General features: G+C 42.6%; 1 protein-coding gene across 1 annotated transcript; it reads left to right on the top strand.

Moving 5' to 3' along the window:
* Positions 1–1,796: 1,796 nt before the first annotated feature.
* On the top strand, positions 1,797–21,506 carry SSU72 (SSU72 homolog, RNA polymerase II CTD phosphatase). Its single transcript, XM_058039430.1, has 5 exons — positions 1,797–1,940; positions 7,581–7,724; positions 18,445–18,584; positions 19,675–19,793; positions 20,856–21,506. Exons 1-5 carry the CDS (start codon positions 1,861–1,863, stop codon positions 20,955–20,957), a joined length of 585 nt encoding a protein of 194 aa, XP_057895413.1. The 5' UTR covers positions 1,797–1,860; the 3' UTR covers positions 20,958–21,506.
* The last annotated feature ends 2,715 nt before the right edge of the window (positions 21,507–24,221 follow it).

The raw sequence follows: 24,221 nt of genomic DNA on the forward strand, positions 1-24,221 counted from the left end.
CTGCCATTGTAATAGTGCAAGGAGACCGAAGCAGAAAAAGGGAAAAGATGACAAAAACCTCAGAGAAAAATGGGATTGAGCTGGGCTGAGCACCGTGATAATTTTGACCTGAATGCAAGAAAACAATCCTGAAACCAGCGTATTTCACCAGTCGGGTGAAATATTTGAGTAAATAATATAAATAACTCCTAGTTTTGGTGCTCTAATTTGTGCAGTTTGCAGTAAAAGCGCCAGCGTTTCCTGCTGGAATGCTGAATTCCATATTTAATCCTACCAGTGTTGGCAGTGTTGTGTTCCCGGTGGAACAGTATTGGCAGTGTTCTGCTCGCTGTGGATCCCCCTGGGCACAGGGCTCATCCAGGGTGTCCAGCCCAATTCTCCTCCTCGGGATGACTCAATCCTGCATCCAAACCCTTCCCGCGGCATCCTCCCAGCCCCGCCGCGGCATTCGGCTGCCATCTAGCGCCAAACTGAGAGAGATTTGCCCTAAAAACCCGCTTTTCTGACGGGCTTTTTAATCCCACAGCCCGGAGAGGCAGAGGGATTCAGGGATTGGCGCGGAACGGCATTTTGGTGGTGGGAGCGCTGGAGGCCTCATCGCTCTTTATGTGATAAAATTTTCTTAATGTTCAACCTTGAACCTCTCCTGAGGGAACTGAGGCTGTTCCCTCTGTTCCCTGGGAGAAATCCCGATCTTCTCTGGCGATCCTCTCATGTCAAAAATCCTGATCCCCCTCAGCTGTCCCTTCATGTCAGAAATCCCAGTCCCCTGATGTTAGAACTCCCAATCCCCTCACTGTCCCCTCATGTCAGGAGTTCTGCAGAACCACAAGGTCTCCCCCTGAGCCTCCTTTTCTCCAGGCTGAGCATCTTTCCAGCTCCTTCAGGTGCTCCTGGGGCTCCAGCCCCGTTCCCTTCCCTGGATGAGGTGAAGGAGAAGCGTTACAGCCATGGAACATCCCAAGCTAGAAGAAACCCACAAAGATCAGATTCCAAGCCCTCACCCTGCCCAGACACCCCAAAATCCCACCCTGTGCATCCCTGAGAGCGGCATCCAAACCCTCCTGGAGCTCTTGGGGCTGGGACCATTCCCTGAGGAGCCAGAACCCTCTGGGGAAAGAACATTTCCCAAAATCCAACCTAAATTTCCCGACACAGCTTCAGCCATTCCCGGGGTCTTGTCGCTGGTCCCCACAGAGTTCAGTGTCTGTCCCTGCTCTTCCCCTCACGAAGTTGTACATTGCAATGAGGCTGAACAAGCCCTCACGCTCCTCCTCCTCTGAGCACCAACACCTTATAAATACATAATTATCTATATCTATATATCGATAACGCATCTACACAGCTCCAGCCATTCCCGGGGTCCCATCTGGTCCCCATAAAGATCAGTGCCTGTCCCTCCTCTTCCCCTCACAAAGTTCTACATTGCAATGAGGCCAGCCGCCTCCAGGCTGGACAAGCCCTCACGCTCCTCCTCCTCTGAGCACGAACACCTTATAAATATATAATTATCTATATATCGATATCACATCTATAAACATATCATTTTTTAATATATTATTTATCGCCCTCGGCGGTGAGGTGGCACAACGCTCTCCCTCCACGCTGCGCCCAACGCTTCCCACGGCTCGCCGGCAGCTCGCACTCCACCCGCTCTCGCCCAGCACCCTCCGCTCCCTTCTCCCGGCACTCCCCCGCTGGCGGCCGCGGCCGCTCCGCCTCCCCCGCGCCGTGCCGCGGTTGGCCGCGCCGGGGCCCTGCTGACACGTCCCGTCCCCGCCCGCCGCGCTGCCGCCGCCATTTTGTGGAGCGGCGGCCGGGAGGGAGGGAGGCGCGGGCAGCCCCAGCGCCGTGCCCGCCATGCCGTCCGCGCCGCTCCGCGTGGCCGTGGTGTGCTCCAGCAACCAGAACCGCAGCATGGAGGCGCACAACATCCTCAGGTAAACGCTGCCGCCCGCCTCACCCGCCGTGCGGCCGGCGCTCCGCTGTCAGAGAGGCGCGGAGGGATGGGGCCGTGCTGTGGGGCCCGCGCCCGGCCCGGCAGGCCCGTGGTTGCGGGGCAGCACTTTGCCTTCACCCTGCCTTCATCCCGCTCGTACTCGCTTTTCACCTCGCTGCCACCCTGTTCGTACGCCCTTTTCACCTCCCTTTTATCCTCTTTTTACCTCGTTTTTATCTCGTCTCCGCGCCCCGCTCCAGGCCGCGGTGGGGTCCCGGCCCTCCCTGACGGAGCTGCGGCCTCAGCGCTGGAACACGGGCCGGGCGCTCGGGTGGAGCCGGGCCTGTGTCTCGCCGTGTGCGTGTGGAGACTTAAATGTTCCTTTTTCCCTGGGGTTTCCCCCCCCTCCGGACAGGGGCTCTTCATCAAGAGCTGGAGTAATAGGGCAAGGTGTAATAGGTACACAGTGAAAGAGAGGAAATTTAGGTTAGATGTTAGGAATATTTTTTTTTTTAGTGTGGTGATACGCTGGCACAGGGAGATTGTGGCTGTCCCATCCCTGCAAGTGTCCAAGGCAAGCTTAGATGGGGCTTGGAGCATCCTGGGGTGGTGGAACGTGTCCCTGCCCATGGGTTGGGTTTAAAGTCCATTCCCACCCTTTAACACTCTGTGGAAACTGAGCCACTCTGTGCCCTGAAGGGGAACCCTCTCCTCCCACAGGAGAACCAGAACATTCGGTTCAGAGTGCTAAATGTCTTTGAGATTATGATTGTTAATCTGTTTAGCACTCCCAGTGCTCTCAGCTTGGCTGCAGAGGTGAGATGGGAGGCTTGGGACAGACAGATGGACAGGAGAGACCTGAATCTGCCTGAAATCGTGTCCCTAAATCTCCCCTTTGCACTGCAGGAACATTCACATTAGAAATACACGTTGATGGCATAATAAGCAAAACAACCGTGCATAAGCTGTGTGCTACATGTAAATAAAAATAAAAGCTTTGAAAGGAATAAATAATAGAAGCATTTGATGTGGCAGCCATTTTACTGTGACAGCATTTCATGCACTTCACGCTCACTCTTGGCATCGGATTTTATCTGTGAAAACAGGACATTGTTTTTCCTCTAATAATGCTGGAACTGAGTTGGAATTGAAAGCTGAGTGTTTAGGACCAAGTTAAATTTACTTCTGATGTCTGGCCCTTTCCTTCCCCCGTGGTTTTGCAGAAATAAATCACTTCCTGTGTTACTGGTGTTTGCCTAACATGGCAGGGTGGTTTTTAAAAGTCTGTTCTCAAGATTTGAATTTAAAACAACAAAACCTTATGTAGAAAACTTTATATTTTATTAACACCTTTTGTAGTTACAGCAGCAGTAGCATAAATGGCAAAGCAAAGGAAATAACAGCCCATTTGCAGTAAACTTGAGGAAAATGTTGTGTTGGCTCCAAGCCAGGCTGCCTCACCCCTTGAGGGCAGTGTGTTGCAATGCAGTTGGAAAAAACACATGATTAAAAGAGGAAGAAGCTGAGGAATTACGAAATTTTAAGGTATTTTGTTAGTGGATGACAAGACTTTAAAAGACACAAATTCTGTGTGCTGCTGGAAAACAAAGCCTGGGGTCCAGCATCCAGCCTGTTCTTGAATATTTTGTAATTAACCAGGTTTTAAACACTTTGTTCCAATTTTCCAGCAGAAGAAGCTGAGGAATTACAAAATTTTAAGGTAGTTTGTTAGTGGATGAACAAGACTTAAAACAACACAAATTCTGTGTGCTGCTGGAAAACAAAGCCTGGGGTCCAGGGTGTGCTTGAATATTTTGTAATTAACCAAGTTCTAAACACTTTGTTCCAATTTTGCAGCAGAAATGAGCCTGAAGGGCTGTCTGGAGTTGGTTGCTAGAGTCAGAGGCATCAGCACAGGGCGGAGGAAGCAGGAGGAGCAGTCAGAAACCACAACCCCTCCCCGAGCTGCAGTGCTGTGTGACCCGCCCTGGGTCAGGTTCTGCTCACCCTGCATTATTTGATTTTCAGGCTCTGCCGGGGTGGGGTGAGGTGAGAGGCAGAGCAGGCCTGGCTGCTGTGAGCCCTGCACAGCAGTAACAAAAACATCCTCTGTTGCAAACACAACTCACCAGCACAGCTGCTGGGACAGAATTAACCCTACCCCAGCCAAAACCAGCACATTGTAAAAGTGAATTTATCATTTATTTTATATTTTGTCATGCAGACTCAGGCCATGGCTCTCCCTCTAAGGAGGAAGGCAGAGGGGTAAATCTCTTACAGCCAAACTTTTTTATTCAGCAGTTTCCACATTTCTGTTTGTTTGGTTGTACCCTGATGGCTTTGGAAGGGAGTCACTGAGTTCAAGTTCTCTGTGTCACTTACTGGCCATAAAAAGTTCTAAAATGCTGATACAATTGTGCCACATGTCCCTTGTTGTAGAAAACTAACTTTTAGGAAATTAGGAGTATGAACATGAAATCTTAGTGGCAGGGAGATTAAAATATTGTAACCTCTGTAGCAAAAACTTAATTCTCATATTGATGTTAAAATTTGTAGTTTAATATTGAGGTGTAAGAGAACTTAAAGTGCCCCTGTGCTGCTTCTAGAAGTTGTTATTTCTCTCCTGTCAGCCCCAAAATGCAGGCAGGTATTGACATCTGTATTGCCTAATGTAAGAAATCCTAAATTATTAACTCCCTACCCCAAGAAGGAGATATTTTCACATTTTTATATTAAAGCACACTTTCATTTGCCAGCTTTGTAGTGATAATGCAAATTACAAGTTGTTAGTATTCAAAGTGAGTGAACAGTGATTTAGTCCTGCTTGGTTTGGGGGTGTTTTTTTAATATTGATTGGGTGGCATGAGTTATTTTTTAAGTAACCTACAAGGGTTGCTGGTTATTTTCCTGCTACCTCTTGTGGAAAGGGATGTGGTAAAATTAATAATTTTAATTTTAAAATTCAAATTTATTTTGTGCCCTGAAATCCTTCCCCACTCTGAGTGCAGTGGCACTGCAGGATTTATTACATTTGCTTTAATGTTTAGCAATGTTTCCTGCAGCCATCGGAAAGGAACATAAAATAAACTGAAAATAAGATTTAATTAAATTCTATTTAATAAGAATGTGAGAGATCCACAAATAACAGTGGAACAAGAGAAAGGTGTGGACAGAAGTTCATGTCTGAAGCTGCACAAATTATAATAATAATTTCCAGTGGTCCCTGTCAGTGCAGTCCAGGTTGGTTTTGGATTTCAGAATTATTCTCAGTGAGCTCTGAGATCTTTGGGGGAAATGCTCAGGGCTCTTGGGTGACTCTCTGTGATGAGCTTTGGACTGAGGGCTGAGATCTGGGCACTGACTCACTCTGTCCTTAAATTGGAGTTTATCCACATCAGCCTTAATAGCATTAACAGAAACGACTCCCTGAAATAAGGTCATTATTAACCTGTAAAGTTTAAGCTCCACATTTTCAGGAGACAGTCTGTTTGTCTTTATTAAACTTTTATTTTTTTTGCCCAAGCTCATTTTTCCCCCATTATCTGGGTAATTTTACGAGGTCAAAACCAAACCCATTGTCTTGTAGGAATTGCTTATTTTTACATTTTTCATTTCCACAAACACCTGATGATTCACTACACTGGGTATGTCCAGCTCTTTAATAAAAGCTGAATAATATTTAATAAAAGCTGAGTAATATTTAATAAAAGCTCCTGACTAATGGCTTTCTGCAGGCAATTTCCCTTTCCTGTGCCCCAGTTGTTGCAAGAAATGTTTTTAGAATGTTTTATTGTACCTGGGGCATATATAGTGTAAAAACTGACACCACCACTCACCAAGGTACAAAACACGAAATTCCATGTGAGGAACTCATATTCCAGCTATTCAAGGAAATAATTTTAAATGGATCATGGGCCTTGGAGGCACAAATTTTTATGTGTTGAATGTCAAAGATTTCAGGTTTGTTTTATATGAGATCATGCAAACTTCAGGGACTTTACAGCAATTAGAGGTGAAGGTTTAATGTGTGTGATCCAAGCAGAGCTGTTCCAAAGAGAAAGAAAATGAAGCCATAGAAGAAAAGATCAAATTGAAACATGAATTTTTTAGCACTGCAATTTCTTCTGTACATATTATGTCTCTCTCCACATCCAGCAGAATCAAAACTTGAATCTTCCAAGTATTGCAGGGAAAATAAATGTACAGTGACTCATACCTGCACCAGTTCCATGTGATGGAGGGCTGGGAGGGACAGAAAATTGCACTTTTTTCCACTTGCATCACTTCTCAGTCACCAGTCCTGCAGAAAGAAGCAGAAACCCTCGTGTATCTTGTTTGTTTACAGAAATAGGCCCCTGTAAATAAATAGTGCTGGGGGAAAAGTGTGGGGAACAGAAGAGGGAGAGGGGGGAGCTGTGTGCCTGTAGGAGGAGCTGCAGGAACGGGGGTTGGTGTTTTCAGGGCTGTGGTTGAGGCTGGGCAGGAGGAGATCCCAGCCTGTGCCCAGAAGGATTTGGGGTCACTCTGGGGACACCTCTGAAGGCAAACAGAGAGTTTGGGGTTGGTGTTTCCTGAATTTCCCTGGATGTGCAGAGCCTGGGGCCGGCTCTGGCACTGGGTCCTGTTCTGCCCACTCCCCTCAGAGGGAAGCAGGAAAGCCCTGCAGATTTGGGGTTCATTCTGGGGCTCTGGGGGTGTTCACCTGATTTTTGTTCTAACATTGTTCACTCCATTCACTCTCTGCTAAAATCATTCAAACTGAAAGTGAGTCCTTAAAAAAACAGATTAACTCCTGCTCTCGCTGTTTTGAGTTCTGTTGTCATTACAGACCCAGATGGTGATAGCAACACTATTTCACCATGTCACTTTGTCCTTTAGACCACCAGAAAATCTCTTTTTTTGTCCCATTATTCCATAGATTGCTGTATTTTTTAGTATTACTGAAGGAGGTATTGAGGTTTGAGTATTTCAGTTAATCAGCAAGAAGATTTTGGCATTGCTCCTAAAGACAAGCAGGTTCCTGCCTCTTTTTAAATAATAAACAAGTAGTTGTTTGTAAGAATGGGATGAGGTAATTCCTGCTTTGGCCAAGAGTTTCAGAGAGCAGCCAGCAGAGCATCTGCCCCACTCATGTAAAGGTGATTGCAATGCTTGGTTTTCAGGGGCAGGCACACAAATGTTTGTCCTGGGCTAATTAAATTGCACTTTGGGCAGCAAAGAGTCTCAGCAGGACACTTCAATATTGATCAGCAGTGCAGTTATTTATTTGTATCAAGAGAAAACCATCTTTGTGTTGTCATGAATGCTGAAGGGGTTTGGTGCAAATCCAGGATGCAAAAGGAGAAGACAAAAGGAAAGCACAAAAGGAAAGCACAAATGACATTTACAAATAGCTCTGTACCATAATTGTAAGAAAATTCCTGTCAGATAGAGGTGCTTCCCTTGAAATGTGTGTGAGTTCACATTGTGACTGCAAGGAAAATCCACAGTGGGAACTTCAGGCAGTTTGGCTGCTCAAATGCTGCTGGCTAAGAGGTGTTTTTAAGAGATGTTTTTAAAATTCATTTTAATGTTCTTCAGCACTTTAATTTCCAATTCCATGCAGTCTCATTGTCTCCTCCCCCTCCCTTGTGTCTTTCAGCAAACGAGGGTTCAGCGTGCGATCCTTTGGCACAGGGACTCACGTGAAACTGCCAGGACCAGCCCCGGACAAGCCCAATGTTTATGACTTCAAAACAACTTATGATCAGATGTACAATGATCTGCTTAGGAAAGACAAAGAACTGTATCCCTGTGGCATGGCCTCTTTAAAAAATCCACTGTGCTTCATCCTTGAAAGGTGTAATTCATTATTTGCCATTAAGAATCTCTTAGAGTTGCTTGGCTGCAGAACTTTAAATGATTTTAAGTTTATAGGAGGTTTTTTTTTTTTAACAGTGGGCCTCTAATGCTCCCTTGTAAATTGTTACACACGTCCCAAATGCTCTTTTGTAGTGTGTTACCATGTTTAGCTCTTGAGTGAACACATCAGTACCCTCAGATTGTGCATTGCCTCCCCTGCACTGTGGATCCTGCTCAGTGCAAAGACTGTCCTGAGTTTGGATGTGGGAAGAGCGACCACCTCGACTTTAATGTTGTATTTAGCTCAGACAAAGTGCCAGGTAAGGCTTACAGAATATTTCTCTGGGAGAGAGGATGCCTTTCATTAAAGAGCTCACCCTTCTCACTGAGGATTTTGTGATATGTGATTTGCTCTGTGCACCGAGGGAACATAACTCTGTAGTTGGTTATAAAGAATGGCCAGAGGAGGGCCCAGTGACATTTAATCCTGGAGAGCAAAGGTGATCAGGGTTAGGCACACTGCTAAAAATGTCCCAGCTGCATTATTTTAAAATACCTGTTTTTGAAGTTGATTTTTTTTAATAAGAAAACCCACAAACAAAACTTGGGGAACTCATTCTAGATGTTTTTTCAACAAGGATCCTTTTTTTTTTTTAAGTTCAAAATGTAGGATGTAGTCTTAATATATCACATGTGATGTGCTGGTTTATTTGATATTTTTTATTTGATTTTTTTTTATCCTTCTGCCTATAGAGAAAAGGAAAATCTTGCAAACCCATCTTAATGAGGTATGCCATATCCATGTCCTGATTAAAAGAACTGCTTAAAAGAAAATCCCTCAAACTGAGAATTAATTTTAACAAGCACCAAGGACTTGAGATTTCCTTTTTGAATTCTTCACTGCTGCTGTGCTGAATATGGCAGCACTTGAGAAAAACCAAAACAACAGGAAGCCAACCTGTTCCCCCTCTCAGCAGGATTTGGAGTCACCACTGTGGTTCTGCTCCATGCCTTGCTGTGTTCCCCAGATATATTTGCAGTGTAACAGTTAAACCTTTTCTCAGGATAAAGGAGCTTTAAACAAAAGCCACTGCAAGGGAAATAGGGCACCAACAAATGCCTCTGTGACTTTGCTTTTTTGATTCTCAGATAATTTAAGGTTTTCAGATGAAGACTGGCAGCACAGAAAGCAGCTCCATTTCCAGAAGTGGGTTTTGAGGGTAAAGATTTTAACCAAAACCAGACCTGCTCTCATCAGCGAGTTGTGGAATAGATTTTTGTGTTGGGTGAGCATAACTTCAGAGAGGGGCTGGGAGTTACCTGTGGGCTGGGAGTGTGGTTGGGATGGGGGTACAAAAGGAGGGGGGTTCCATATGATTGAGCTGATTATTCTGTTTCCCAGCCTTGCTTTCATCATCTGTACTCTGAAATTTTGAGTCTTGCTGCCAACACTCTGCTTATTCCTATATCCCAGTGAGGGGACACCTGAGCTTGTTCCCAAATCCCAGTGAGGGGACACCTGAGCTTGTTCCCTGTCCTAGTGAGGAGACACCTGAGCCTTTCCCAAATCCCAGTGAGGGCACACCTGAGCCTTTTCCCAAATCCCACTGAGGGGACACCTGAGCCTTTTCCCAAATCCCAGTGAGGGCACACCTGAGCCTTTTCCCAAATCCCAGTGAGGGGACACCTGAGCCTTTCCCATGTCCCAGTGAGGGGACACCTGAGCCTTTTCCCAAATCCCAGTGAGGGCACACCTGAGCCTTTCCCATGTCCCAGTGAGGGGACACCTGAGCCTTTTCCCAAATCCCAGTGAGGGCACACCTGAGCCTTTTCCCAAATCCCAGTGAGGAGACACCTGAGGTGTGAGTGCTCTCCTTGCTCAGTGCCACTGTGGCTGTGAGGGAACATCCTCTGCCCAAATAAACAACCCCAGCTTCAGAAAGCTCCAACCAAAAATGAGCTGCTGGACCTCACTCAGAGCAAGGTTAGAGAGAAGAGATCACTGAACCTCTGCTGTTCACTTTTGAGGAGGGGAACACCAATTAAAAACCCACTCTGCAGAGATGCAAAGCACCTTCATTGCAGTTAATTAGTGAAATATAGAGCACAGGCTCTCATACCTTGAAGGCATATGTTGAATTTCACAGCACAGGAGTAGGGGATTAATGGAGCCAGGAATACAGATTCAGTTGAGTAGGTGGTTACAGTAGATCTAAAATGGAAGCACTTCAAAGCCTTTTAAGATGTGGCAGTTAAAACTTAGAGTTAAAATAAGTGTCAGCAATCTCCCATTGAGTGTTTAGAATGTAGCATTGAAATTCCCTGAGCCCCAGTTGAGGACTGCCCCAAAACCATTTAACAGTGTTCTAAATGTTGCTGTTTAAAACATTCCTCTGTTATTTCTAGGACAACAATAGAGAATTCTGCTCCTGGTTTGAGGGAGGCACAGCCATGGTCTGTAGTTCTCATCACCACCTTGTGTGTAGCATTTAAATTCCCTGAGCCCAAATCAAGGACTGCCCCAAGACCATTTAACAGTGTTGTAAATGTTGCTTTTTTAAGCATTCCTGTGTTATTTCTAGGACAAAAACATAGAATTCTGCTCCTAGGTTGAGGGTCTGTAGTTCTCATCCACCACCTTGTATGTAGAATTTCAATTCCCTGAGCCCCAATCAAGGACAGCCCCAAAACCATTTAACAACTCTCTGAATGTTGCTTTTTAAAATGTTCCTCTGTTATTTCTAGGACATAAAACAGAGAATTCTGCTCCTGGTTTGAGGGTCTGTAGTTCCCATCCACCACCTTGTATTTGCATATGTAACCCACCTTCCCCACATCAGGATTATTTGTCCTTATCATTATTTGCCCCTCACAACTCTCTGAAGGGGTTTGAGGACTTAATTCTAATTCTGTGGTGGTGACCTTAAAGCTGAAACAAAAATAGAGCAAAAATTGCTGCTGAGCTTTGCCTTCAAGTGAAGCAGAAACTAGTCAAGAGTGAAACTTGCTAAACAGTTTAAATTGAAACTCAGTTTAAATCTTCATCAGCAGTTGATGTTGTGCCCAGGGATAGGAGCTGTTCAAGTGGAAATTTGGCCAAAATTCTGCAGGAATTGCTCCTGGGCTCTTTAGCAATGTGAGAAGCTCCATGGCTGATTTCTCTCCTTTCCTCAGCACTGCTGTGTCTGTGACCCTCCCATTAAAGATGATTTTCACAGATTGGGGGTATTTTTAATTAGGATTTCTAGGCAGCCTGCACTTACCCTGCAATCTTGGCCTCCTACTCTGCTCCTGACATTTTTTACCTCCTCTCTTAATTTGTCCTCCCTGACTTCAGACAGGATTCCAGTTTTAGCTCCTTAACTCCATGAGGTTATAAAATTGAGGGGAGGGTGGAAAACATGTCCTGAAGAAGTCCCTAAAGCTGCTTCAGTTAGGAGGAAAATTCCAGAAATGAAGAAGAACTCTGTGCATCTCCCTTGAAGACATTGATTCTTTTCTGCCAAAAAAACCCCAGAAAGTTGTGCTGATCTTGGTGCTGGGATCTGGCTTTAACTCTGAGCTCCTGTTGAACTTGGATGCCCATGTGATATTTTATGTATAGCTCAGTCTTGAGGAGTAACTGACCTAAATTCTGCTTCAGGTAAGCTCTTCATGCATGTCTTTATATCTTACATTTTCATCTGCTTTTTCTTCATGGATTTGAACTGCTGAGCACTTGTCAGCCTCTCTCCTGGGGGCTGTGTCTCTGGAAGCCACTTTGGAATGTTTCATTTAGATTTTTTTTTTGTTGAATTTGGGTATTTTCTTCTTCTTTTTTTTTTTTTTTTTTTTTTTTGAAGGCTAACCTTGCAAAGACTAAGAAATCATGGCCTGGGTGTCAGTGGCAAAACTTCTTCCAAAGCAGAGCAGTACAAGTCTCATTTTCTTTCTCACCATGTCTTACAAAGCTCTTCAGTGCTCCTAGAAATGGAGAGAAGGGATGAGGGTGGAAAGAAGTGTTTAAACTGGATTTAACAGGCTTCTGAGGCACATTTCTGCAAATCAACATGCTGCATCCCAATCCCTTTTTCTCCATTTTCTCCATGAAGGGTTGTAAAATGCTTCACAAAACCTTGGTACTTCCAAAGGCAACAAATTTTCAGCACTTCTTCATCTGCCTTCTGATCACACTGCCTTTAATCTTGCCTTCATTCACATTAAAAAGGAAATACATCAAAATATTAAAAATATATGAGCTGGATATTTATTATTTAAGTACTGTTTGAGCTGTGGGACATGGCAGAAACTCCAGACTCAGATCTAACAGCAAATGCTTTTCAACAACATGAAACACCCTCTGCCATCCTGGCTGTTCTGGGTGCTCTGAAAGGTTTATTCCTTATCCAAGGTGAGTCCCAGACGTGCTCTGAGCAATTCTGACTGGAGGATCCAGTCTGAGGCTGATGATTTTTGTAAAATCCATTCAGAGCTGCAGTGATTTCATTCTTTGGCACTTTCATCCCAGTTTGAGGGAGGGGAGTGAGGTGACAGTCGGTGCTTCTTGCCTTGAAGTTCCCTCCTATGAACACAAAACTTCTGTGCCAGCATTAGGGATGCTTATACTTCTCTTTTCTTTATTCCAAACCAATTTCCATTTTCATTTCAAGTGTAATTCCTTAAACTGGTGTTGATTGCAGGCCAGGAATGTTCCCTGCACACCTCACCCAGCGTGCTGCATTCTCTGCAGCCTCCTGTGCCAAGTGGCCCTGCTGGCTCTTCATTGTACTCTCAGGTTTCCCAAATGTGCTCAATTAAATGGTTTTTAATCGATTTAGGGTTTGTGCTTTGCTCTGTCTGAGGTACCTTCAGCTGGGACTGGAAATCCTGAGTTTCCCAGCACAAGGGTGGCAGTGCCAGAGGCAGTTTGGAAATGCTGGTGCAGTTTCATTCATCCTTTCCCTCAGATTTCTCCTCAAAACACTTCCTCCCTCCCAGTCCTGCATCTGCTGCTCCTCTCTGGATCCTGGCCCAGCTTCCCAGAGCTGAGGGAGCAGCCCCAGGTCCTGTGTGAGCCCTGAGCCCTTCCCTCACCTGCTGTAGCAGTGACATCTCCCTGTCACTCACTGCCAGCTGATCAAACTCTGGATTCCAGCAATCCAAAGCAAACTCCTCTTGAATTTCCACTTGGATGAGGTGCAGGCTTATCTGTTTGATGGCACAGACACAGTGCCACATCCTCCAGTCATCTTGTCACCCTCCAGTGCATCTGTGACATCCCTTCTCCACTCTTTGTCCCTGTCCTTGGCCATTACTCCCTCTCTTTCCTCTCTGGCAGCTGGACCTGTCCATTCTCACCCCAAATAAATTCTTCAGCACCGATCAGTTCTTCAGCACTGATCAATTCTTGTCTGGCACTGGAGCTCAGGGCTAAACTCAAGGTATTTTCTGCCTTCACTGATGTGTGGGACAGACCCCTCAGCTTTGGGCTGGGCTGCCACGTGGTTATTTATATTTGTGGTTATTTGTGGTTATTTATATTTATGGTGATTTATATTTGGAGCAGCTGGATTTCTCCTTGCAGCTCATGGATTACAGTGCTGGGTGCTTGTCCTTCACTAGGAAAACAATGCAGGATTTTTGCAGCTCATTCAGCTTGGCATCTTCCTGATCCTTTTGGATGGCTTGTTTTAGAATCCCACACTGGTTTGGGTTGGAAGGGACCTTAAAGCTCATCCTGTGCCATGGGCAGGGACATCTTCCACTGTGCCAGATTGTTCCATGCTCCATCCAGCCTGGCCTGGAACACCTCCAGGGCAGCCACAGCTTCACTGGGCACCCTGAGCAGGGCCTCCCCACCCTCACAGGGGGGAATTTTTCCTAATATCCCCCCTCACCCTGCTCTGTTTGCATTTGAATCCAACAGAATGGTTCAGCATTAAGATTTTATCGAGTCAGGGACCAGCAAAAGACTTGTGAACAATCTCTGGTTTGTTCTAAACTACTCAGCTTCAACTGCAAAGGACAAGCATTGTGTTAGGATTTTTTTTCTTAATATTCCACCTCACCTTGCTCTGTTTCCATTTGAATCCAATAGAATGGTTCAGCATTAAGACTTTATTAATTTAAGGACCAACAGAAGACTTGTGAACAATCTCTGATTTGTTCTAAACTGCTCAGTTTCAGTTCCAAAGGACAGGCATTGTATTAGGAATTTTTTCATAATATCCCATCTTATCTTGCTCTGTTTCCATTTGAATCCAATAGAATAGTTCAGCTTAAGACTTGATAAAGTGCAAATCTGTGGTTTATTCTAAACTGCAGTTTCCATTCCAAAGGACAAGCATTGCATTAGGAATTTTTTTCCTAATATCCCACCTTACCCTGCTCTTTTTCCGTTTGAATCCAATAGAATGGTTCAGCATTAAGACTTTATTAATTTAAGGACCAACAAAAGACTTGTGAATTTTCTCTGCTGTGTTCCACACTGCCCAGTTTCCATTCCCAAGCCCAGGCAGTGTGTTCCTGGGTGTGGAGTGAAGGCAGCACTGCAGCCATACCCACTGGGCCTGGAAAATGGAATTTTGGTGCCTGTGCCCATTCCAGGCCTTCATTCCCTCCAAAAGGAGCTGGTTCTGAAGGTGGAAGATGCTTGGGCAGCCTCACCCCCTCACACATTTCACTTAAGGAAATAGCAAGTTCTAGACAAACTTTAACACAAGGTGTTCTGATTATAATGCAGATACTAAAAAATAAATAAGAATAATAGGGAAAAGAGACTCGTGCTCTGGTGAGAAGCACTCTGCTCTGCTCTGCTTTTCCCAAAGAAGAAATGCAGTGTTTGAGGAAATAATCAGATTTATTTGAAGATGTAGAAGCTTTAGGTGCCAGCCATTACTTTAAAGATTATTTTTTTCCCCTAAACAGGGTATGTACATTTTAGCAAGTATCATTTGCCCAGTTAGGTTTGATAAATTAGGTTTTATATTTTCAGGAATGGCCTGGGTTGGAAGGAACCTTAAATATCCCATTCCACCCTGTGCATGGCAGGAACAGCTGGCACAGACCAGGATGCCCAGAGCTTCCCCCAGCCTGCCCTTGGGCCTTCAAGGGATGGGAATTTTAAATCTAAAGAATTCATAGATTAATCTATTAATTAATTAATAGAATTAATTTCTGTGCCCCAACACTTCCAGCTCAAACCACTTGTGAGCTTCAGCCTCACATGGGACTTAAAAGGAAATACTTGGATCAGCAAGATCATTTTTCTTTAATCATACAGGATAGAGAATTGAATCTCTTGGCCACCTCTAGCTGGGTGCTCATGGTTAAAAGTGATTTTTGGGTCAGTGACAAATAATGATAAATTTGGAGGGGTGAGGGAGGAATTTACCCACATGTCTGGAGCAGGGACCCATCCATTGGATGGTAAAAGGCATTTCTGGTTCCATGACAGGAATTTTAAATTTGGGTAACAAAAGCAGTGAAAACTTTAGGGATTTAGCTAAACACATTGCTTTTTTTTTTTCAAATAAATTTCATCACTAGAATGGGCTAACCTGAGCCCAGAGGAGAGAATGCACAGTCAGTAACAGAAATTCTCCATGAGAATGAGCAGCAATGCTGTGCCTGTTGGAAAAACCCAATTTTGTGCTGCAACATCTCCTTTTTATATCAAACTTTTCCACTGCTGAGTCTTCTGTCTAAATTACACCACACTCTGGGCCTGTTTATAGGTGAAATTAAAGGTGAAATCTGAATTAGAATCTATGAAAATGTGGTGGATTTACTCTGCCAAGAGTTTGCAGTGGGTGAAGGGAAATGTGGGCAAGTTCTGTTGTCCTCAGCATGGCAGGGCTACAAAATGCACAGAAAATCAGGGGAAAGCCCAGAAAATCAGGGAAAATTCAGTCCTGAAAAGAGAGCAGGGATGCACAGGACAGGGAGAATGGAATTAAAATCTGTTGGGAGCAAAGCAGAGCCTGACTTAAATGACCCAGCACCTGCCAGTGTGGTGGAAACCATTCATAAATTGTATTTGCATTTACCTGAGCTCCCAAAGAGCAAAGAATTGGATTATTTATTATTCCTTGGAATAATAAATTTAATAAATAATAAATTTAATTAATAATAATTTTAGAATAATAAATAAATAAATTTATTGCTAATTTAATGAATAATAAATTATAAAATTAATAAAAATAAATTCCTTGTAATGATAAGAATGTGCAGAACCTTCCTGCACATCAATAATGTGCCCACCCCCTTCCTGGCTTTTTCCAGGTAAAAAAGATCCCAGGCAACCAAATAGGAAATCCATAAATCTTCCCTGCTTCTCTCAGTCTCCTTTTATAGGCAGATGGACCCTTGGGAAAAAAAAAATAAAAACTAAAAACTAAAAAATAGCTGGAAGTTGGCAGCAGAGAGCCGGGCTGGGAACAGAAATCTTGTGTGGGTTTGGGAATGTGCGTAATTCTGTCTCCAGGCTCACTCAGGAGAGCGAGGGGACAGATGCCAGCAACATTTTATCCTAGAAAGGGAAAAAAGAGAACCCAAAGAAGTGTGTGGGATGTTGTGGAATTTATTTTTTCCCCCTTTTGAGCTGCAGTGATGTAGAAATGAGTGCAGAGCCCAGGGAGGGCTCCCCTCCCAACTGAGCAGGCAGATGTTGGCATCTTTGGGAAATGGCAGATATTCTGGAGATGGGATTTGGGAAATTCTGTCATTTCCCTGCTCTGCAAATAACCAGGGGTCGTAGATGGCTCCATCCAAGTGGTTTTTATTTTATTTTTTTTTTTCCCCAAACATGACAAACCCCAGGAAAATTCCCAGGGGTGCTGGTGTGCACTTCCTGCTTTGGGCTGTAAAGGACAATTCCTTAAGAAAATAAGGGAAAAAAAGAGTAAAAAAGGCTTGAGAGTGATGTGGAGAAAAGCAATGCAGCAGAAGTCAGGCTAATTGACAAGATTTAATTGTGATGAACATCCCAGCACTCAGTTTGTGGTGCAAAATTGAAATTACACAGAGCTGAAGTGCAGTGAGGCAGACACACAGAGGAATTGAAGCCCAGATCACTCTTACATATTGCTACAAATACTGGAAATTGGGTTTTTTTCACAAATACTGGAAATTGTTTTTTTCTCAGAATTGTAATCTCAAGAAATTACAGGCTGTTATCTTTACTATTAATTGTAAAAATAATCTCCTCAGGTGGTTAAAAATACAGCTGTGCTCAAGTCAGGCAGAGCTGCATCCCCTTCCAGGCTTTCTCAATCCAAATTTTCCTGATTTCCAGAAGTCAGGCTAATTGTCAAGATTTAATTGTGATGAACATCCCAGCACTCAGTTTGTGGTGCAAAATTGAAATTACACAGAGCTGAAGTGCAGTGAGGCAGACACACAGAGGAATCTGTTTCCAACGGGAATCTATTTCCAGCATGAAGTAGACTCTTGTAGGTAGAAAACTGGGTTAATTTTTAATATAAATTAAACATTTGAAGGATTTGAGAGCTTTGGAGGGTGTTTGCTTGGACAGGAGCTCTGAGCACACAGGTGCACATCTGGGCAGCAGAATTTGAGCTCCTGCTAAAAGGAAGGCAGGAAATTGTTTGTCCTTTGTTATAAAAACAGCAGGAGTGGTTTCTGAAAAGAAATACCCGTCTGTCACTTTTTCAGCAAGGAAATGAGCCCAGATCACCTCTTACATATTGCTGCAAATACTGGAAATTGTTTTATTCTCAGAATTGTTATGTCAAGAAGTTACAGGCTGTTATCCTTAGTGTTACATTGTAAAAATACCTCCTCAGATGGTTAAAAATACAGCTGAAAAACAAGAATATAAAGTCAGGCAAAGCTGCATCCCCTCCCAGGCTTTCTCAGTCCAAACTTTCCTGATATTCCCAATTTTCCCCTCAAACTTTCCCTTCAGAGCTGTTTGCTTTCACTGCAGCCAGCAGATTTATGTGTCAGTCAGACCTGGAGGGCTCCCAATGGAAGTGCAATCCCACAGAGGTGGGAAACAGTGGGACTGGAGAGCCCTGCCTGAACAAAGGGCTCAGGGTGTAAAATCAGAGCCTCAAGGTGACAGCAGCAGCATAAATTTAGCTCCAAGCAGCATCACAGATTCCTTTCACACAGTGATGAGGCTCTGACAGGCACAAAATCTGTTTTTCTTCATTCCTCCCCATTTATGCAGCTCAGGATATTTTTGTGGGATGTGATTCTGTGCTTTCTTTGGCTTCCTCTGGAGTTTCAGTTGCAGAAATTCACATTTCCAGGTAGGGCTTTGTGCCTGAAACACCTCGGGGTGGCCTTTGAAGAGTGAGGAGGAATGGAGGACGTCCTGCTCACAAAGCAGCACAGAAATTTTTAAAAAAATGTCTTAAATTTCTTAGAAAAAAAGGTTGGGGGGGGTCACATATTTATGGATATAAAAATAATTTCCCAAGCAAAATTCTGAGAGCCTTTTAAAGCTGTAAAAAGCAGCTGCAAGATGGAGGTCACACCTTAGGAATTTCTTTAGTGGTCACTGATTTTTAGGTTTGCAAACAAAATATTTTATTTTAAATAAATATTTCAAAATATTATTTAAAATTACTCATTTACAAATTAATAATTGACCTTGTGGTGCTCATTTGCTCCAAACCATGACTTTCCTTCAAGATACTTAACTCAAGCAACTTCAGATACACACAGAATGGAATTTTACACATGTTGGACAGAAATAAGAGAATCAAGCCACGACCAGAAAGATTCCAGAACTGCAAAGACGTTTTTGATTTGATCCTAACGTGTGAAGAAAGAGTCTATGATCAAGTAGTAGAAGGTAAGGAGATTCAACTGATAAATCAAATTAATTTTGGGGTTTTTTCCCTCGAACTGAACCTCCAGGAGCTGCAGTTATTGGTGGAGATTTATTCACAGAGGTGAGCACCTGTCCCCAAAGGTGCTGGCAGCTCCTCAGAGTGTGTGTGCACAGCAAGGGAATTCTCAAAATTCCATGTTTGGTTTGGAAATGCTCGTGGATCTGAAAAACTGAACAAACTGGGGATGAGCTGATGGAAAAACAAATGTGAGCTGCATTCCCTGCAGGATTCCCAAGCAGTTCATCCCATTAAACACCTCCTGGGCAGGGGAGGGAAGCACAGACAGCAATTAATTAATGTTAACAAGAGGGTTTAATTATTACAGTGCTGGACACGTGGGGAGTGACCCCCCAAAGATGTGTAAAAAATCACAAACTCCTATGTTGTCAAAATCCACCTCTTGTTTTTTGAAATAAAAGGGATTATTAAGGCAATAATATATAAAATACATTATATATTAAAATATAATATAAAATATAATATGGAATATAATATATAAAATATAAAATGTAATATATATTATATATAAAAGTAGTATAAAATATAATATATATAAAATATAATACAACATATATACTATAATATATCATATAATATATACTATAATATATAAAATATAATATAAATATGATATAGAATATAATATGTAAAATAGAATATATAATATAAATTATAATATATAAAATACAATATAGAATATAGCATAAAATATAGTACATTAAGGTATATTATAAAATATATGTTTTAAAATAGATATCAAAAATATATGTTTATAACTTAAGATTATTTTATTTTTATAAAATAATAAAATAATATAGGATAAAATAATTAGAATATTTATACAAATATATTGAATAAATATGTGGTATATAATATTAAAATAATATAAAATACAATTTATTATTAAGAAAATATGCAGTAAGTTATAAAAAATACTTTGGAATATTTAAATGTCACAACACCTATGTATTTTTAAAAATCCTGTTACTTTTTTGTGTAAGGTGTGACCCCATTTCAGCCCAGTTTTTGCTGCTGTGCCTTTTTATCCAGATTTAAACTCCAGGGAGCAGGAGACGTGTCAGCCCGTGCACGTCATCAACGTGGACATCCAGGACAACCACGAGGAGGCCACGCTGGGGGCTTTCCTCATCTGTGAGCTCTGCCAGTGTGTGAGTACAGCAGAATCACCAGTCTGGGGCTGCCATGGGCTTGCTGCTCCTAAAACCCCTGCATCTGCAGTTATTCCATTAAAATCCACCTCAAAATGCAAATTTCCACATTCTCCTGGCTTGTGCTTGTGGGGTTTTTCCAGACTTCAGGACTTCACTGCTGCTCAGTAAAATCCTCATTCCATTCAGAGACTGGGCAGCTGTAGAGTGGACAGTAATATTCACCTGAAAAACCTGAAAAACGTGTCTGGTCCTTTGGGAATCTCAGTAAAATCAGAATTTCAGAGCCTTTGGGAATCTCAGTAAAATCAGAATATCAGAGCCTTTGGGAATGATCAATAGAAACTGAATATCGGTGCCTTTGGCAATGATCAATAAAATCAGAGTATCTGTTCTATAAAAACAGAATGTCTGATCATTTGGGAATGATCAATAAAATCAGAGTATCTGTTCTATAAAAACAGAATGTCTGATCATTTGGGAATGATCAATAAAATCAGAGTATCTGTTCTATAAAAACAGAATGTCTGATCATTTGGGAATGATCAATAAAATCAGAGTATCTGTGCCTTTGGGAATGATCAATACAGTTGGAATATCTGTGCCTTTGGGAATAATCAATAAAAATAGAATATCTGTGCCTATGGGAATCTATAAAACAAGGATCTCTGTGCCTTTGGGAATCTCAAAAAAATCAGAATATCTCTTCTATAAAACCAGAATATCTTCTATAAAAACAGAATGTCTGATCATTTGGGAATGATCAATAAAATCAGAATATCTGTGCCTTTAGGAATGATTAATAAAATCAGAATATCTGTTCTATAAAAACAGAATGTCTGATCATTTGGGAATGATCAATAAAATCAGAGTATCTCTGCCTTTGGGCATCTCAATAAAATCAGAAATTTGGGAATTCTGGGATCTCAGTAAAGTTCAATAAAGCCCATTGGGTGCAGCCTGCCCAGTGAGGTTTCCCAGCAAACCCAAAATTGGATTATTGGAGTTTTGTAACCATCCAACCCTTGGATTTTGCTTGCTCAGACGCTTTTTCTCTTGCAGATCCAGCACACAGAAGACATGGAGAATGAAATAGATGAGCTGTTACAGGAATTTGAAGAGAAAAGTGGAAGGACTTTTCTTCATACTGTCTGCTTTTATTAAAGCACCTCTGTCTCTTAGGCCTTAACCCAGATGAGGGGAGCATGTGTTTCAAGTTCTGATTATACTGTATTTTGGAAAATGAATATTGACCTTTTTTTGTTTGTTTGTTTGTTTAAAAACTCCTTTTCAGTGTCTTTTTTTTGGTTTTTTTTCAGGTATTCTGTCACAGGTAGGCAGAGATACTGGTTGGGCTTGTACATATAAAATTAAAAGTATACACAAAAGCCACCTATTTAAAAATTCAAATCAAGTTTTTTCTTTAAATCCTACTTTAATTATTACAAGTAGGTTTTTAATTATAAAGAGAATGTTTCTTGAATATAAGTTTATAATGTATTTTTCCAGCCTTTGGATTTATTTGATTTATTATATTTCAGTTGTGCTTTTTTTTTATTTTATTTTATTTCAATGTGACAGAATGGCTGAACTCTGTGAGGATGTGAATGGAACAATGGAAAAATTGAATATCTGTATATTATTAGCTATAAAGTTGGAAGCATTAAATAAAAATGAAAAAACCTTTAAGTTTGTCTGGTTTCAGAATAGAAACTGAGGAAGTGTGGCTGTTCTTTTTGGGGTAAAATATGGAATATTTGGGTGAGGTGAATAAGACTGTGAGGCTTCAACCGGATTTAGGGAATTGGGGGCAAACTCCTGTCAATAGAAATAATTGAAAGTTGTGATTAGGTGGGATCACAATAATTGTGATTATTATTACAATTAATCACGATAATTAATTGTGATATATAATGTATAAATATATATATATAAAATTTTAAATAATTTTAATTTCTATAATTTATATACAATATATAATTTATACAATAGATAAATATATAATATATAATATAAGAAATTATAATATATAAATACATTGCTATATATTATCTAAATATGTAAAATATAAATTTTTCACTATTAAATTTATTTAATATATAAAATACAATAAATATATCAATGTATTATATTACATTATATGTTCTATTATATATTAATATATGTTAAAATTATAATAAATAATAGAAAAATATATATAAAATAAAATTATAGAATTTTTAATAAAGTTGTAGAAGTTATAGTAATTTAAATTACAATAACTGATATTTAATAACAAGTATAATATTAATTGGGATTAACACAACAATCACAATAATTATTATGATAATTATGATTATAATTCTAATAAATTATAAAAATTCTTGGCAGCTGCAGCTGCTGAGGTTTGAGTGAAGCCCTCAGTGAAGGCTCTGCACTCCTGGGCTTGGCTGTGCTCTGTGCTCTGTGGTGGAACTCAGCCCTGTGCCAGCTCAGAGCCTTGCTGGCCTCTCTCCAAATGGGTCACGGCATCACATTTGGGGCTGGGAATCTTTAATAACCCAAAATCTCCTGTGCTGGGCTGGTTTCGGGCTGTTTTATATTAAAACAGGAATTCTGCAAGGGAATGGGGAGCAGCACTTGTGATGAGGTTTGCAGAGTTTGTTTTGCTGGTTCTGTCTCATCTCCCCATGGGTCACTGTGTCAGATTTGCATGTTTAATAACCCAAAATTACCTGTGCTGGGGTTTTTTGGATTGTTAAAGACACTTAAAGCAGGAATTCTGCAAGGGAATGGGGAGCAGCGCTTGCGATGAGGTTTGCAGAGTTTGTTTTGCTGGTTCTGTCCCATCTCCACATGGGTCACAGCATCAGATTTGGGACCTGTGCACCCCTCGGGGTGAGGGTGGTGGTGGTGACAGCTTGGGGCTGAGCAGGAGCCACAGGCAGGGTGGGAGTGCTGCTAATTGTTAATTAGAAACGAGTTTAACAAACCCATTGTTAATTAGGAAGGCGTTAACAAACCCATTGTGGGGGCAGCTCACCCATTAGAGGGTCTTTGCTCAGGTGTGAATGTCCCTGGCTCACAGCTGGTGACACCTGGGCCAGGACCAGGCTGGAGTTCGTCACCTGTCGGGGATGGTCGGGGTCCCCAAAAGCCGGGATTGACTGGGGCAGGGATGTTTGGGATCTCTCAGCAACCAGGACTGATCAGGACAGGGATGTTTGGGATCCCCAAAAGCCAGGACTGACCACAACGGTGATTTTTGGCATCCCCAGCAGCCAGGACCGACCACAGCAGGGATTTTTGGGATCCCCAGCAGCCAGGACCGACCACAGCAGGGATTTTTGGGTGGCTTTTGCTCCAGAAGCACAGGGAGGGAAATGGCTTTACCCGAGCCAATGACAAAATCTCTCCTCAGTGTCTGAGCCCAGCTGAGACTGACCCAGCCTGGCTTGTGGGAAAACTTCAGCTCCACAAAACTCGCTGAGACTTGTCCTCAAACTGTTCCTCATCTTGTTTTATTCAGCTGTGACTTTAGAAACGCTTTTGTTTCCTACAGCAGGCAGAGTAACCAGCTGCCTCCTCCCTGAGCTCCGCATTTCCACGGCAGAATCCACTTCTGAGCTCAGGACAGGATAAAGCAAGAGGTGCCTTCCCTGCCCTGCTGCTCCTTGGCATGAAGAGCCTGGCTTGTCAAATGTTTCATGTGTGTGGTTTAATATTAAAAAAAAAAAAATCTGCAATGCAATCTGTGCTCTAATTTGAGGACACCATTTAGTGATTTTAATTGTGTGACAGTATTTTGGTATTTTCAATACCCAGTAGTAGGTTAATGACTGTTCCTTGAAGAATGGAGTTTATATAACACCAGTCATTACATAAGAAGGCTGATTGTGGCCTGAGGAGCAGGAGGGAAACAAATTTGCAAAAATGCAAAACCCAGCACCAGCAAACTCTGCTTCGGTCACTCTGAGACGCCCCCAAAAAAGGGAACACCTGGATTCTGGCAAGGAGAAAGTCACCGTGAGGAAGGTGGGGATGAGGGGAGGCTCTGCAGGACACCGAGCTGAGCTGCCGCCCATTCCCCACGTGCTGCTCCCTCCACCTCGCCCCGTTCGCTGTGAAAGGAACAGCAACCAAACAAGCAAAAAGTTACCGCCTGGTCACTTCTCTTTTCTTTTTTCTTTCCATTTTTCCCCAGCAGCTCCTAAGCCGGACAGACCGATAGCACGGTGTGGAACAAACGGACCCTCGCCCTTAGGGACAGAGAGGGGACAAATCTCTGGGTGTCCCAGCCCTGCCGGGGTCCCTCCGCCCCAGCCCGGCCTTTCGGGGGGGTTAAGAGAGGGAGGATTTTCCGAGGGAGCGTTTCCAGCCGGGCTGGGATTTGCTCCCCGCTCCGGGCGGCTCCGCTGCCTCCCTTGAACCCGCGGGGCCGCGACCCCC

This window comes from Melospiza georgiana, chromosome 22 (assembly GCF_028018845.1).
Source record: "Melospiza georgiana isolate bMelGeo1 chromosome 22, bMelGeo1.pri, whole genome shotgun sequence".
Classification (NCBI taxonomy): Eukaryota; Metazoa; Chordata; class Aves; order Passeriformes; family Passerellidae; genus Melospiza; species Melospiza georgiana.

What these genes read in the sequence shown, in the direction of transcription:
- SSU72 (XM_058039430.1), top strand. Translation starts at nt 1,861, where the DNA reads ATGCCGTCCGCGCCGCTCCGCGTGGCCGTGGTGTGCTCCAGCAACCAG. An exon ending in CTTAGGAAAGACAAAGAACT is followed by an intron (nt 7,725 to 18,444) that starts GTATCCCTGTGG and finishes AAGCAACTTCAG; the next exon opens with ATACACACAGAATGGAATTT. An exon ending in TCTGTGAGCTCTGCCAGTGT is followed by an intron (nt 19,794 to 20,855) that starts GTGAGTACAGCA and finishes TTTCTCTTGCAG; the next exon opens with ATCCAGCACACAGAAGACAT.